At 37.2% G+C, this 17,062-nt stretch overlaps 1 protein-coding gene across 8 annotated transcripts in view; it reads right to left on the bottom strand.

The window, feature by feature from the left end:
* The window catches only part of PTPRK (protein tyrosine phosphatase receptor type K), a 415,019-nt gene that overhangs the window by 75,467 nt on the left and 322,490 nt on the right, over positions 1–17,062 (bottom strand). For all 8 annotated transcript variants that reach the window (XM_081941530.1, XM_081941529.1, XM_081941536.1 and 5 more), the window contains exons 11-13: positions 13,813–13,918; positions 4,310–4,583; positions 744–780 (exon numbers count right to left, since the gene is read on the bottom strand). In XM_081941530.1, coding sequence (XP_081797656.1) covers positions 744–780; positions 4,310–4,583; positions 13,813–13,918 — 417 coding nt within the window. The remainder of the gene's footprint in view (positions 1–743; positions 781–4,309; positions 4,584–13,812; positions 13,919–17,062) is intronic.

The following is a 17,062-nucleotide window of genomic DNA, read 5'->3' on the forward strand; positions in this document are numbered from 1 at the left end:
TTTTAAGAACCCAACTAACACTGAGAGAAAATTGACAATTACAATATTGTATAATTACAACATTAGGCAAGAATTCATTCTAGAGTTGTATCACAATTAGTGTTCTGTAACTTTATAAATTGGTAATTTTTTTAACTTTAGTAATTGTTTGTATCTTTTCCAGTTTATCACTAGAACGAGAATGCACCTATCCTTGGTGCATTCTAGTTCTAGTGATAAATTCTTCTTTTCAAATAAATAAATAGAAGAAGTCAAAGAAGTACATCTACATGCATACAACCCTTCTGTGAACTATTTTCATAAAAGAGACAAAGCTCCCTTGGTTGACATCAAAAAAGAACCAGAAACATCCTCCTCAAATCTATCCTTTATAATAGGTTTCCTGTTCAAAAGCAAAATACTTTGCTAGAATTAAGCTTCTTCCTAATAAAACTTAATAATTCAGGCACTGAGCAACTTGTTCTTTGGAATTACTATTGCCAATTGTGGTTGGCACAAGAGCAGTCTCCTGTCTTTTGAATAATACTGCTGTTGTATTTTCACCTACAAGCAAAACTTTCTACTGAGCCAGCATTAAAGTATAACTCATCTCCTGGGAAGATTACCCCTGTCTGCATGGTACAACATCAAGCAGAGCCCAAGCATTTTACAGGACTTAGAATGTAAACTCTCAGCAAAAAAATAATAATAATAAAAAATAAAAATATCTATGCCCTTTTATTCATGGGGGTAAAATCTCTTACCTTTAGTAGCAATTCGAACACACTGAGTTTTGGTCTCCTGTTTAAAAAAATAAATAAATACGTTTAGTCCAAATATATTAGTATCACCAGTAGATCATCATGGCAAATTCAAAACAGTAGTTTAATGCCTGCTCTTGTGTACAAATTATAGGATGAGGAAGATGTGAGTAATAGATGTTAAACCTAAATGCAAAGGCAAAATGAGATTGCGCTAATCTGTATTTATATTTTTTCCAAGTATTACTGGATCATCCAAGTTTGCTTGATTCTAACACAATACATAATTTCTGCAGCAAGACAATCCCACTCTCGTCTTAACTGCTAAATAATGGATGATGGGTAGGAAACTAGCAAGGGCAACTTTTTAAATTAACCCAAGTCTTAGTTGGTTTTTGGTTTCTGTCTCTTTGAGTCAGGGTTGAATTCTGCTGACTGCTGGGAAACGTTCCTCCAGTTATCTTGGCAAGATTTTCACAAGTGAGCTTCCATTTTTCCTTCTTAGGACTGAGAAGGTGCCTGGCCCAAGGTCACTCAACTGACATTGTGTCTAAAGTCCTAGGCTGCATCAACAGAGGGATAGAATCAAGATCACGTGAAGTGTTAATACCACTTTATAATGCCTTGGTAAGGCCACACTTGGAATACTGCATTCAGTTCTGGTCGCCATGATGTAAAAAAGATGTGGAGACTCTAGAAAGAGTGCAGAGAAGAGCAACAAAGATGATTAGGGGACTGGAGATTAAAGCATATGAAGAACGGTTGCAGGAACTGGGTATGTTTAGCTTAAGAGAAAGAAGGACTAGGGGAGACATGATAGCATTGTTCCAATATCTCAGGGGTTGCCACAAAGAAGAGGGAGTCAAACTATTCTCCAAGGCACCTGAGGGTAGAACAAGAAGCAATGGGTGGAAACTAATCAAGGAGAGAAGCAACTTAGAACTGAGGAGAAATTTCCTGACAGTTAGAACAATTAATCAGTGGAACAGCTTGCCTCCAGAAGTTGTGAATGCCCCAACACTGGAAGTCTTTAAGAAGATGTTGGATAGCTATTTGTCTGAAACGGTATAGGGTTTCCTGCCTAGGCAGGGGGTTGGACTAGAAGACCTCCAAGGTCCCTTCCAACTCTACTATTGTATTGTATTGTATTAAAATGAGACTAGAACTCAGTCTTCTGATATCTAACCTGATGTGTTATCTACTATATCAAGCTGGCTCTCCTTAGCTGTTAAAATACAAAGATATGATTTGAATATCATCCTGTTGATCTAGCAAAATGTAGGCCACATAAATAGGAAGGTAGATACTTGTGACACAACTAATTCGGTGTAATATATAAAACTAAATGCTCTATCCAATTTTACATTTCCATCAAATGTGGAAGAAAGTTCCTTATATCCATACTTCCATCCCTACTTACAAACCTCTAATCCAAGTTTAAAATTACAAAAATGAAGGACCGCATACCATCTAGAAAGGAATTTGTTTTGTATCCAGAGGAATCAAAGGTTAATTCCTGCCACCTCAATTGAAGACTGGGAGTAAATCGTACCATATGTGGAAACCAGTTTCACAATTCTATTAAACCAAACCATGGTTTCCTTATTTTGGCTTAGCATGCTATGGGAACCCTACAAACTGTATTTTATTTGAAGAACCATGGCTACACAGTTCATTGGTTAGCATGAATATGAACCCAGTGTATATATTATTAGGCATCTTTCCACGCACATGTATGCTTCTATATTGACATCAATATGGCCTCCAAAATTTTATATTGTCTTCTGTTTTTCATCTGCTGATCTTCCTCTCAATGTAACTTACTAGTTAATTTGATCTTGTCGCTTTCTCTCTATGTGAGAATACATCACAAATTTTATGGTCATTAATTTAAGCACATACTAGCTTCAGGAAAATCCTCCAGCTTCACCCAGCCCATTTGTAGGATGGTTTCAAAAACGATGCCATTTTCCCATCTTGCCACAATATTCAGCTAATTTTTATAATTACAACATTAGGCAAGAATTCATTCTAGGGGTTTGATGGTAAAATCACTGAAGCCGAAACATCTATATTATTAATTGCAGCCAAAATGCAAATGGCAGGGTAGGAAAATCCATCTTTCTAAAGCTGATTAATTATTCCAAAGTCTACCAATTTAACAGCAAATCCTCCCTTGCTCCCCTCATCTTTTCCCAACCATCTGCTACTGGGACATCATAAGAAGGCAACCAAGGTTTTATACAAGGCCATACTTAATTTGGAAATTGCAGTCCTAAATATCTCGGCTACTATCCCAAATGCTGTTTCTCCCTTTTCTTTCTCATATTTGGGTTTATAAGAGAAAATGATTCAAAGGCCCCAGCATGAGGGTTATCATGTCATGTTGCTTTTCACACCTACAAGTGCCAACAGTACTGAACTTCCTGTTGCTTTGTTCTCTATTGATATACATACTGAAATAGAAGCACTACTCTGTGGCACCAAAATTTCAAACAGTGAGGAAATTGCAGTAGGAACCTCTGGTCATATCTTCAACACCTGCACAGCAGTCAAGTAATTTCCAACTTGTACATTGAGTTTTTGTACAAACAAGGAGTACACCTAGATCATATTTCAAATAAATGGCTTTTAAAAATATACTCTTTTTATTTGAAGTATGGGATGAAGGCTGTGAAAACTTGGTAATTTTATACTAGCCTGCCAAACAACCTAGGTTTTCTTTTTCCCAAAATCAATTTAATATTTTGAACTACGAAAGAGAGATGAAAGGGATTATTTGTTTTGAAAATGGAAAATGATAATATGGGTAAACTAATTTTACTGAAACCACTACTCTAAATATTTTGGGACAGAGTATTTTCCATTAAAAATGTTGTATATGGAATTTGTGGATTACAGAAACTTTTTTTGTTTTGTTTTAGGAAGAAAGACAGATTAAGGACTAAGACCTGAGAATAAAACATTCACACTAATTGAAATTATAATTATATAGGATGAGATATCCTGCTTCTGCTGATAGGTTTAAGATACTACTAAGGTAAAGGTGATTGTCAATTTAAATTGTTCCCCTCCTCCCTTGGAGAGACACACACACACACACACACACACACAATATTCTTTCAGGCACTAGAATATCTTAGAGTATATCAAAATATGAAACCAAATGGTCAAATTGGATATTTTTTTTCTTTTTTCTTTAAATATTTTATAGATCTTTGGTCATACTGAAACTTTTCTTATATTGTTGTTAGTACTCCAGAATTACATTTTCAAGGAAAGTAGCATAACATTTTTAACCCATAACCAATTTTCTTGTTATTCAACAATAACTTTTGATGTCAAGTTGTTTACCACACATGGCAGGTAAGAAACAAGAAAAAGAGTCAAAATTCCCATGCTGTTGTTGAGATCTCTCTCTTGATCATGGTCTTGGTCTTACAGTATTGGAAAAACAAATGATTTAGAGTCAGACTGTAGTTGTGATTGATCAAAATTGAATGAATGAATGTTTGGATGAATCAATGAACAATCAAACAAACAAACAAGGAAAACCTGTATGCACTTACCTTTTCAACACTGCTCATGGCTTGAAAATAGATATTATACCCTTTCCGAGGCACCAAAGGTGGATTCCAGAAGCCTTGGTAAGTTCTATTGTCACCAACTGTGAAAGCTGCTGCTTCTGGAAGATTGCCAGGAGGCAATTCTGCAGCAAAATAATAGGGCGACCCATTGCTCAGGGCATTTTGATATGTGACAGGAATCTGGTAGCAATCCATTGCACCGGTTTCTCGTTTGGTCCGATGAGGATGTAGCTCTTCAACAACAATTTGATAGGCGCTGTTCAAGATCAAGAGAGGAAGAATGCTAGAATGAGTGAGTACATGACTATGTAGCCATTGTGCAGCATGTTTGGTTTAAAAAGCTACAGAAAAGAGATAATAAGATTGGAAATGCAGAACACCCTGACTATGATTTGGCCATGCTGGTTGAGGCAGATCAACATGTGAACTTTGCATCCATTCAGAACTGATCTGTATTCATGAAATTGCTTGGTCAGTGGAGAGTAAATACTGAAGCAAAGTGTGTGTGGTGTGTGTGTGTGTGTGTGTGTGTGTGTGTGTGTGTGTATTAGGTCCATATAATCATTGTGCTCCCAAGACCCTTTCATAATTACTCTGCTATTATGGATGCTAACAAATCTCTATGAAGACAAGCCTAGAGCTTAGAAGAACAAGCAAAAAAAAAAAAAAAAGTTCTCCAGGCCAACTTGTGTAGATGACTCACAACAACAATAACACATCTAAAAGTAGAGTTATTAACTGACTTGGTCAATGGCATAGAAACAAGTTCCCAAACCTTTCTGTCTATGAGGCCTGGCGTGGGGGGGGGGAGGAGGAAAGGGGATGGTTCCACACAAATAGTGGGAAAGTGCACACATACATGCAGCTCCATTTGCATAAATGACATGCACACCCGCTACTTGTACAAATGGAGTGCACATGCACGTTATCCCGCTGCTTATGCAAGTGGGGATGTGTGTGCGCATGCTCACCCACCACTTCCACAGCCTGGTTTGGAATGGCTCAAGGCCCGGTAGTGGGCCATGACCTGGGAATTGAGGACCGCTGGCATAGAACATGGAGAGATCAGAGTACTTGTTTTATCTCAGTGGAGATTCATGGCCATTAGATTCCTGGAAGGAGAAGACATCTAAGCAGAATAGAACTGGAGTAAAACCAGTATTTTTGTTATAATTCTGCTAAGTTACGGCAGTCTGTTGACCCTGTGGTGGGAATTCTTGCCTCACCTCCTTTTTCCAGCTCTCTCAATCCATCACAATCTCCTCAACCAAAAGCCCCAATACCCTGTGCCTAGCACCTGATTGTCAATTTTACAAGAGATGTTTTAATGCAGGGGGAATAGCAATTTTAAACTCAGAACATTTTCCTTCACGTTAACCACCCAGATTTCTGCCTAAATAAACACATTATCATATCAATAAAATGAAATAAAAATAGGGAAGTGAGGTGGATGCACTAGCAATTTATTTTATTTCCTGTCTGTGTGGAGTGGCAGCAAGAGTTAGGGTTATTTTTGTTTCTTCAGGACTGGCACAAGCTATAAAGATGGATCATGGACTGCATGATTTTTTTTTTACATTCTTTTGTTGCTAGCAGGACAGTAGGTACCACCTGGTCTACAGTGATTCCTGCCTATTCTCAGCATTTCAAGGTCAGCAATACTGAAGGCGATTGCCACAGAATGATTGGCGAATGGAAATATCTTTAGAATACCAGCTCAACATATCTGGTGAGCACAGGATTAGGCTTCAAGGAAACCCTTTCAACTTTAAAGGCTTTGGAATTTGAGCAGTCCAAGACTAGATTTCACATTACACAGAGTAATTTGTAATAGATTAAGCATTCTGCTTGATAATTTGCAGCATTTAAAGTTAGTGTTTGCCTTTGAAATGATAATACAGAAAGCTCAGTTTCAAGGCTCAACAGGGCAGCTCTAAGCCATGCCTGAAGCACCAAATTGCACTTGTCATGTTATTCCAAGACAAAGCATGTTGACAGGCATCTCTACCTTTTGACCTTGATATGACATCTTGACTCACAACTATGCAGATCTAAAATATAAACGACATCTTGTAATACAAGCACAGATGGAGAGAAATCTGTCCACTCTCTCCAAATAGTCGGCTCCTTTCCCTATAGTTGCCACTGACAAATTGTTGGAGCAGATGGCATTCAGCCTATTTAATATTGCAATAAAGAAATACACCAACATTTATTTATTTATTTAAGCTATTGGTAAACTTGCCATTAGCTTCCTCTCAAAGACAGCACTTGGTCATTTCTAAGAAAATGTCCATTTCAGTAGAGATCATAATTATAATTCTTTTTCATGCAGAAGAAAGAGGCAACACAAATGAAATGGTGACACAACCAGTTGAAATGCAGCATTCTGATCTTTTGACAATGTCATCATTCATGAAACTGAACTCTCATTTTAAAAAATCAGAATAATAATGTAAATTATTTCAGGATCTTTCTCCCAGCCATCTGACAAAATAAAATATGATAAAGTAAAAAAGTGTCACTTCAAAAAGTAGGATGTTTAACCCAGAATATTGTATATATACCATCAGAAGGACCGATAATCTGAACAGGTTTAGATACTTGACACTTCCTTGCCTTCAATTAACCAATTTCATTGTATTTATTTTTTACAATGACAATAAAGACTTTACTACTATATGTGATCAGAAGTTCTATATTCTGTTCTCCTAAATCACCTGCTACATGCAAATATAAGACTGTTCATTCCTTAAGCATGGTAGAAGAAAAGCCCTTCTGTGGTGCAATGGGAAACTCTTCTGCCCCACATTTATTATCTTTGGTCACTTCAACCATATCAAGAGCCATGGGTTAAGGTTAGGGTTAGGTACCAAAGCTCAGCTAGAACTCCCTCTCAGAACTTCAGTGAGAAATAAATAAAAAATAATAAAACTCATTTTATTTCAATGAGTGTCACTAGTTAAATGCTTTAATATCCTTGAGATTTTAACATTCTTGCTTATTGGCTATAACTCCAGGTTCTCTGGACGGCTCAGCAATTTGTATTCCCTCCTTATGAATTTGGAATCTCTTTAGCTCTTGAGTGCATCCAAACTGGAGCAACTCAAGAAACCCTCAAAGTCTTAATTCTTCTCTGAACTATTTTTTGGGCGATTATTTTAATACACTGCTTGTAATTTTAACAGTGCTATAGGAGTGATTTCTCCAATAGTCATTGTTCTCATAAGAGGCTGTTTAAAGTGGAGGGGAAAGTTTTACATTTTTTTTCTTATTTTTTAATAAAACTTAATTTACAAATAAAGCTTGTTACATTGTTTTGGCTCTTACAGGAGAGGGGGTGGTTTTCTCAAGTACATTCAAGGTTACACTACAGTTACGGGAGGGAACATAATAGATTTTAATTTATTTTCATAATTCCTGTATTCCTTCATTTGTCAGATAAGGCTGTGGATTTGTTTATGTTCTACCATTTGATGTTAAGGATGGGGTATTATTTCCTACTGAGGTAGACTGTGGCAGCAAAAATACTACAAAGCCGCTGTGCCAAGGCCAAAATAAGTACAGCTCAAAGAATTTCTGGAAAAACATGGTAGAAACTCCTCATCTTTCATCCTATGAGTCAATCTCTGACCATTATAATCAGAAAGTCAGGCAAACTATATTTTTTCCCCCTTCATTAACTATAGTTCAACTATCCAGACCTTGTTTTTAATCAAAATTTCAAGCTAGTTTCCAAGTCTTGTTATGTTATTAGTCCTATGTTCTCACAGGACTGCCTCCAAAACATTGGGTTTCTGATTGATGGGGATACAGTCCTTTACAAGGCCTTGTTCAAGGTAACCTGGGATCACAAGATTGGTATTTTAATTGGTTTTTACCATGGCTGCTGTTTATGCATTTTACTTTGTTGCTGCTTTTGTTCTGAACAGCCATTAGCCTCTCAGAGTCACCACCGATATGGGTAGCCATCTAAACTGCCTAAATAAATAAATATTTGGTCGCAGGGCTGTGTTACCATTTCCTGCTGAGGGAGAATTAAAAAACAACAACACAAATGCACACACAGTTTGTGGAGTCTGTGTCTGAGGTAGAAAATCAAAGGACATTCTTCTAGCTATATAACTGCAATGCAATTCATGGAATAAAGAACAATAATTGTACCCACAGCTCACTGGGCAACAAATAACTGAGTTTTGACACATTTGTGAAAAATCCACCAAAGAAAACGTGAGCGGTAGGGTGCAACTGAGTCAAAACTGACTAGATAACTGTTAAATATGACTCCCTAGAATCCCTATATAAATTAATTTGGATGATTCCATATCTGCAATATGGAAATAATAAAAACTATAGTAGAGTATGCATTTTCTCAGTTACATTCCTATCTACAGTATCTGACTATTAATAGCAAATTACCTCACAGGCTGAGGCCATGCTATGTCTCAAAAGAATGTCAAGTAATCAATTAAAATGCTCTTAATCGAGATTGGATGTGATTATAGTTATAACTATGACCTTTCAGGGTTAATGAGCCAGAAGCAAATCTACAGTACAAGATTAAATTCATATACTGTATTGTTTATTTTGTTTGGGTGAAATCTACTCAAGTAGCAAAAAGCAAGGTGAGTGTGACGCAGAACCAAAAAACAGCCTAGGCAAAAGGTGATAAACAAAGTAGAAAAATTTATTCTATGAATATGTTCAGATGCCTTTCAATGAAAAGATGTAAAATTGTCTGCATTTTGAGAATCTAGAATCTAAATTTAAAAGATTCACCTAAACAGCTGGACTACTCCGTTGGGAGTCTTAAGACTTTACAGACACAACTGTTCTTATTTTTCTGAGCAGCCAACGCAACTCAACCAACAGGATTTTTGCTCTCCAAAGTACCAAGTGATCAGTAAACTTGTCAATGTCAATTTCCACCCTGTTTAGAATAATTATAATTCTTGCCATGTATACATATACATCTGAACTAAGCTGTGTTGTTTCTCTGTGTCATATAATAATATATGTGGGCATGTGGTGTGTATGTATGTATGTATGTATGTATGTATGTATGTCTTTGGTTGTTCGGGTTTTCTCCCGCGTAGAATTGGAAGTATCTTCACGACGTTTCAATGAAGTCTCATTCATCATCTTCAGGCTGCTGCGTATGTATGTATGTGTGTGTGTGTGTGTGTGTGTGTGTGTGTGTGTGTGTATATATATATATGTTGTATTTGTACTGATAAATAAGCACCAAGCGCCAAGCCAGAAGCACCAAGCCGGAAGCAGCAGCCTGAAGATGATGAATGAGACTTCATCGAAACGTCGTGAAGATACTTCCAATTCTACGCGGGAGAAAACCCGAACAACCAAAGACATATATATATATGCGTGGCTGTGGAATGACCAACTACTGGCATCTTAGAATTTCAGCAGTGGACCGTTCAGAGAGTTCTGAAGCTCTGGCTTCATCCACTGCCATCTGTAACATAATGTCAGAGTAGATTTTCACGGGTGTAGGTATGCTGGTTTTGTTGTATTCGGGTCTTTTCCCGTGTAAAGTTGAGATTGTCTTTGCAACGTTTCGGCAGGATCGCACCTGCCATCTTCAAGCGTGACTTACTTATTTTGTTGTGTTTATGTAGTGTATATTGGAGGTAATGATCCTTTGAGAGCTGTATGCAAATAAATTTTATTTTAATGTATGCTGATTGATATATAAAGCCAAGTATCTGAGAGGTGTTAGGCTTGATAAGATTTGATTTAAGTTTTAGACTTTGAGAATCTTCTGGGAACAAGAGTGAATCTGTGAAAGAGAGGTGGGTTCCATTTAAAATGGCACCAGACTGCTGATAACAGCAACCTCAGGAAGGTGCCAGAGCAACCTTCAAGCTATTTTCCAAAGCACCTGAAGGTCAGGCAGGAAATAATGAATGGAAACTGAACAAGGAGAGATTCAATCTGGAAATAAGGAGAAATTTTCTGACAGTGAGAACAATCAACCAATGGAACAGCTTTCCTTCAGAAGTAGTGAGAGCCTCCTCACTGGAAGCTTTCAAAAAGAGACTGGACTGCCATCTGTCAAAAATGGTGTATGGTCTGCTGGGTGGAGTTGGACTAGATGACCTATGAGGTCCCTTCCAACTCTGTTAACCTGTATCTGTAACTGATCCCTGGGGAGGCAGACTAGTGATGGGCAACATAGTGTTATGAAAAGGATACCACAGACATTTCAGGATTCTGGGTCTATTATAAATGATTGATGTTGGAAATGGGTTAATGGATGGCCAATGTTGGAAATGGGTTAATGGATGGCCATAGAAATCAGAGGACAGAAAGATGATGACAAGGCCAGGAAAAGGTTTGTATTAATGGCAATTGAAAAAGGACATGAAATATATTTCTCTGGCAGCCTAAAAGTCTCCAAGCCAAACAAGGGAATTAGAATGTTTGGTTATGAATAAGCAAAAGCACAGATATGGTGAATAGAAGTCTGGAGGAATGGAAAGAATCTGGGTGATATGAACATTCCGTACCATAAGGGAGGAAAGGATGCATTAGGAAAGGTGTTGCTTTTTACACCAAAAGTATAAATACCATATTTTTTGGAGTATAAGACATACCAGAGTAGGACGGACCAAGATTTTGAAGAGGCAATTTTTTTTAAAAAAGTTTTTGCACTCTGCATACCTCCTAAAAATGGCCTGTTTTTTTGTGAAAATGAGCCCATATTTTCCCCAGAAAGTCTTTAGGAGGATTGTAGAGCCTTTAGGAGGATTGTAGAGTGCTCCTGGGGGGTCCCCCCCAAATGAGCAAACACTGGCCTGATTTTTACGAAAATGGGCCCGTTTTTTTCAAATAATGGCATGCATAGCCTTTAGGAGGCTTGTAGAGTGCTCCTGGGGGGTGGGGCCCCACAAAACGAACAAAAAATGCCCTGTTTTTCGCAAAAACGGGCCCGTTCCCCCCCCCCAAAATGGCATGCATAGCCTTTAGGAGGCTTATAGAATGCTCCTGGGAGCTGGGGGGGGGATTTCTGCCCTCCCCTGCCCCCAGGAGCCTCCTAAAAGCCTTTATGCACGACCATTTTTGGGAAGGGGGCGTTTTTTCCTGGAGGCAAAAAAATGCTGTATTCAGTGTATAAGACACACCCAGATTTTCAGCCTCTTTTTTGAGGGAAAAAGGTGTGTCTTATACTCTGAAAAATACGGTAATAATAATAAAGAAATGGAAGTCTGGGTTTTTCTACAGAACCATTGTAGAAGGCATTATATAGCCACAATTATAAATCAGGTCCAGGAATGTGCTAGAGACCCTCTGATCAGAACTCTGAAGATGATCTTGAATTATTAAAAGATGTTGGAATCTAGCAATAGAGAAGCTGGTGCAGGGACGGTGCATGGTGGATGGCAATGGCATTCATATAATGTCAGCATATTCACACGTAGGCTATAAAAAGACATCAAATTTATTAAATAAACTAAGTACAGGTAGTCTTCGAGTTATGATCACAATTGAGCCCAAAATTTCTGTTGTTAAGTAAGACATTTGTTAAGTGAGTTTTGCTCCATTTTACGACCTTTCCTGCCATGGTTGCTAAGTGAATCATTGCATTTGTTAATTTAGTAACAAGGTTGTTATGTGAATCAGACTTCCCCATTCACTTTGTTCGTCAGAAGTTTGAAATAGGTAATCATATGATATCAGGATACTGCAACCGTCATAAATATGAGTCAGTTGCCAAACATCTAAATTTTGATCACCTGACTATGGCGATGCTGCAAAAGTTGTACGTGTGAAAAATGGTTGTAAGTCACTTTTTTCAGTGCTGCTGTAACTTCGAATTCCTGTAAGTTGAGGACTACCTGTATTCTGTGTTCAAATAAACTGCATTTAAATAACTTAAGTAACTTAAATTAGGATAATGAGTCTTTCAACTGACTAGAGAAGCTGAAACCTTGGATTTAATTCTAAATGGGGACTGTCATCTGATCTCTAACACAAATGTGTTGTGAAGCCAAAAGGAAGAACTGACCATAATGCTATTCCAAATAGAAGAGAATGTATCTAGCTCAGAATTGAACTGCTGGGTTCATGCTGCTCTCTGAGCTTGGTTGTTTTCTTGTCGATGTTTCATTACCATGTTAGGTAATATTATCAGTGTGAGAGAATATCAGGTTCACTGGCTGTATACATAATAGCTTGTCCTGTCAGTCTTCCAGGTTGGAAGCACCATGTCTTCAGATTCTAGTTAGAGAGAAACAATGAATATGTGTTCAATTCCCGCTTGGGAGTATCCCAGAGTCATTTGTTTGGTTATTGTGAGAAACGAAGTGATGGGTCTTATCCTGGTCCAGCAGAACTATTCTCATGTTTTTATGTTAATGTAGACAATATCAGACAATATAAAAGGAGATGGTAACTTTGAACCTGAGCGTGGATCAATAAAATCAATAGAATATCCATTATATTTTGTTAGCAATTTCCTGATATTTTTATTTATAAATCTGAAGACACTTCTTAACAGAAAGGTAAATCATTTGTTTCTGTGTGTCTGTATCTGTGCACATCCACATATATCTCATTTTTGAATAAATATTTATTCTTTACTGGATGAGCTGAGGATTTCCAGCTTGGTAAGAAATAGCTTTATATTTTATTGTAAACACTGATTCATCCAGTCTTTCTTTGTATTTCAGATCTGCTGTTTGGCTTACAGCTTCAGGAGGCCATAAAAAACTACAGATTATGATATAACACTTGGCAGGCAAGACACGATTCTGCCATGATTAGAGCTGTGACTACCGCAGCATGTTGCATCTTAAGAAATGATTGACAGAACCTGCAATTTTGAATTGGATTATCAAACATCTGCTTCAAGGGCCATGTGCAGGAAGCAGGCAAGAAAGACAATGGCACATTTATACAGGACAGGCTGACTTTGACAGTGCATAATTTCTATCTAAATCAAAAATCAAAATGATGGAAATCTATCTAAATTATATAGTCTCAAGCAACTCAATATTGTGCCTGTTGCCACTGAAGTAAGGCCTACTATATTGTAATAAAGCCTTTTTAAAATCAGAGTAAACACTAAAGCAGTTAACAAAGTGCAAGACAGTTACATCACAGAGACTTCAGATCATTTTTTCATTGAATTAAAATGTTTTGATAAAGGGATAAGTTGTGCAATCTTTTGGTAGGACTTTTTTTAAAAAAATGCATTAAGGTCTTAGCTATAGGGATGGAATACCCAAACAGCAAAGCAAAGCAAAGCAAAACAAAACATGGAAACCAACTTAAAAGTGGAAATATCACATCCCATTGCACGATGTCATGCTAATATCTCCTTGTCTATTCTACTCTCTGGTTGTCAAGTGTGTGTATGTACCTGTATGTGTGACCACACAACTTTCAAAAGGTTGCCAGCTGCTGATTCAAACCCCCCCCCCCATTTTTTTACATGAGGATTTTCATGTATTTTTCAATTTTACCTGATAGGCGCTCCTTTGGCTTGTGCTGGTCTCAGGAGTACAGTTATGGTTGTGGCTGTTTCATTGAGAAAAGCATCAATACCTTCATAATCTGGTAATGTGGGGGCTGAATAAAAAAAAGGATATTATAGTTAAACAATATGCAGGTTTTATGGCAGCTTTTCACATATAAAAAGTACTTTTTTTATAATTTTGTAAACTGGTAAATCAAATTGCAAATCCTAGTAATGCGTATCATGAGGTTTAAGTTAAAATACATATTTAGTCATGACATTGAAAAACGGTACTACTGATTAGAATTTTCAAATTTTCTAAGCTTATTAAATGTACAAATATTGGTATTTCTTTGAATTATCTCTAAGTTCTTGGGTGCGGAACTATTATGGAATCACTGGATTTCTTTTATGATGCTTCATACAATCAGGATTTCCTGTGGTCCACCCAAAGATACAATACTCCCTGCTATCCTCACTTTTTCCATTCTATTTTTCAATCAGGGCAGGGAATACAATTAGAATTTCAGTAGCTATAATTTTAAACTAATTTTGAATCTGGTCAGGACAGAAAATAGCACTAATAGTTCATATCAGACAAAAGAACTAGTAATGCCTTACAGCAATATAAATTAATCACCGAAACTGCGCTCTTGACCTCTTCATCCTTGTGAAATAATATCATCATCTAGATTTACAGGTGAAACTCGAAAAATTAGAATATTGTGCAAAAGTTCATTTATTTCAGTAATGCAACTTAAAAGGTGAAACTAATATATGACATAAGACTCATTACATGCAAAGCAAGATAGTTCAAGCCATGATTTGTCATAATTGTGATGATTATAGCGTACAGCTCATGAAAACCCCAAATCCACCATCTCAGAAAATTAGAATATTACATGCAATCAATAAAACAAGGATTGTATATAGAACAATATCGGACCTCTGAAAAGTATAAGCATGCATATGTACTCAGTACTTGGTTTGGGCCCCTTTTGCAGCAATTACTGCCTCAATGCAACGTGGCATGGAAGCTATCAGTTTGTGGCACTGCTGAGGTGTTATGGAAGACCAGGATGCTTCAATAGCGGCCTTCAGCTCTTCTGCATTGTTCGGTCTCATGTCTCTCATCTTTCTCTTGGCAATGCCCCATAGATTCTCATAGATGAGCTTTATGGGGATGCTGACTTCATTTTCTAGCAGGACTTGGCACCTGCCCACACTGCTAAATGCACCAAAATCTGGTTCAATGACCGTGGGATTACTGTGCTTGATTGGCCAGCAAACTCACCTGACCTGAATCCCATAGAGAATCTATGGGGCATTGCCAAGAGAAAGATGAGAGACATGAGACCGAACAATGCAGAAGAGCTGAAGACTGCTATTTAAGCATCCTGGTCTTCCATAACACTTCAGCAGTGCCACAGGTTGATAGCTTCCATGCCACGCCACATTGAGACAGTAATTGCTGCAAAAGGGGCCCAAACCAAGTACTGAGTACATATGCATGCTAATACTTTTCAGAGGTCCGATATTGTTCTATGTACAATCCTTGTTTTATTGATTGCATGTAATATTCTAATTTTTGGAGATGGTGGATTTGGAGTTTTCATGAGCTGAACGCCATAATCATCACAATTATGGCAAATTACGGCGTGAACTATCTTGCTTTGCATGTAATGAGTATTATCTCATATATTAGTTTCACCTTTTAAGTTGCATTACTGAAATAAATGAACTTTTGCACAATATTCTAATTTTTCAAGTTTCACCTGTATATTATATGACTTATAAAAATTGGCATGAATAGTACACCAATCTTTCACTTTTGTTTTACACCCTTCTATCCCATGAGGTGTGGTGGCTAAAATGCTGGGCTTGTCAACCAGAAAGTTGGCAGTACCACAGAGTGCACTTCCATTACTTGTCCCAACTCCTGCCAACCTAGCAGTTTGAAAGCATGTGAATGCAAGTAGATAAATAGATACCACTTTAGTGGGAAAGTAACAGCACTCTGTGCACCTTAGTTCTTTGTCATGCTGGCCACATGACCACAGAAGGATCTTTGGACAATGCTGCCTTCCTCATGTAGGAAACAGACATGAGCACCATCCCCTAAAGTCAAATATGACTGGCAGGGGAAACTTTTAGCCTTATAGTCTGTCCAAATTTTATGTAGGGTTATTTTGAGCTGAGCAAGAAATCTACAATGAAATGTGTTTGTTTGGAAAATAGGATACATGAAAACTGTAGCAGAATGTGGTGTATTTTGGAGGGGCATCAAATTCATTTGGGTTACATATGAAAATAAAGTAGACCATTCAGGAGCCATTCAAATCTTCAACCACTCAACTGAAATTATTACTACTTTCTAGGCCTTGCCACGAATTCTGACAATAGCACAGTAAGCTGTCAACAGTCTTAACAAGACTGAAAATCTTACTACAATCTCAAGAGGATTTTCTAAACTATATCCATACTTTAAAGAAAATCTGTTCCCCAGAGTATATGCGCTGAACTTCACCTTAGCTCTATTCTATTTAGATATTTTTTTGTACTAAAAAGGGAGGGGGGTAGGGATTACTTGTAATAATGTAGACTTAAATGTGGTTATAAATTGTCAATGTTGAAGAAATACTGCATTAGTGGTCCCAGAGAATGCTTGTAATTTTAAAACCCTTGGTTTGCAATTTAAAGTAGTTTAAAAAATGAAATGGTTTTTCCTCTTTCTCTGTCTCTTGCTAGGTAAACAGCATGTCTGTCACACGTTAAAGAAAAAGTAATGATTTCTCCTGAGAACAGTTTAAATCAATCTGAATTAATTGATAACTAATATGCTGAAGATTTTGATGGAAATGAAGTTACTCGGAGCAAACTGTCCTCATTACAGAGTATCTTATGCAGAGATATTTTATGTGTTTTAATATTTCTTATGGTTCTAAATAAGATCATTCATTTATGTTGTATATGAAAGAAAACCTCTCTGAGCTCTTTTGTTTTCATTCACCAGAGGGAATCAACCCAATATTGGTTTGGTTTCTCTGAACCACCATTCAAGCTGCTAATTTATTATTGTCAAGACAAACTCCGTCTTTGGTAGGGAACAATAAGAAAAGCAGGAGACTTTCCCAGGGAATCACAGAACACAAACTGTTTGATTGAGAACATTTGGCAGTAAGACAAAAAAAAAACCTATTTTGTATCCAGCTGTTTTTGATATCTGGATATTGGTGTGAAGAAGTTCTCTAATCTAG

The sequence above is a fragment of the Natrix helvetica genome (genome assembly GCF_964273705.1).
Source record: "Natrix helvetica genome assembly, chromosome: 2".
Taxonomy (NCBI): Eukaryota; Metazoa; Chordata; class Lepidosauria; order Squamata; family Natricidae; genus Natrix; species Natrix helvetica.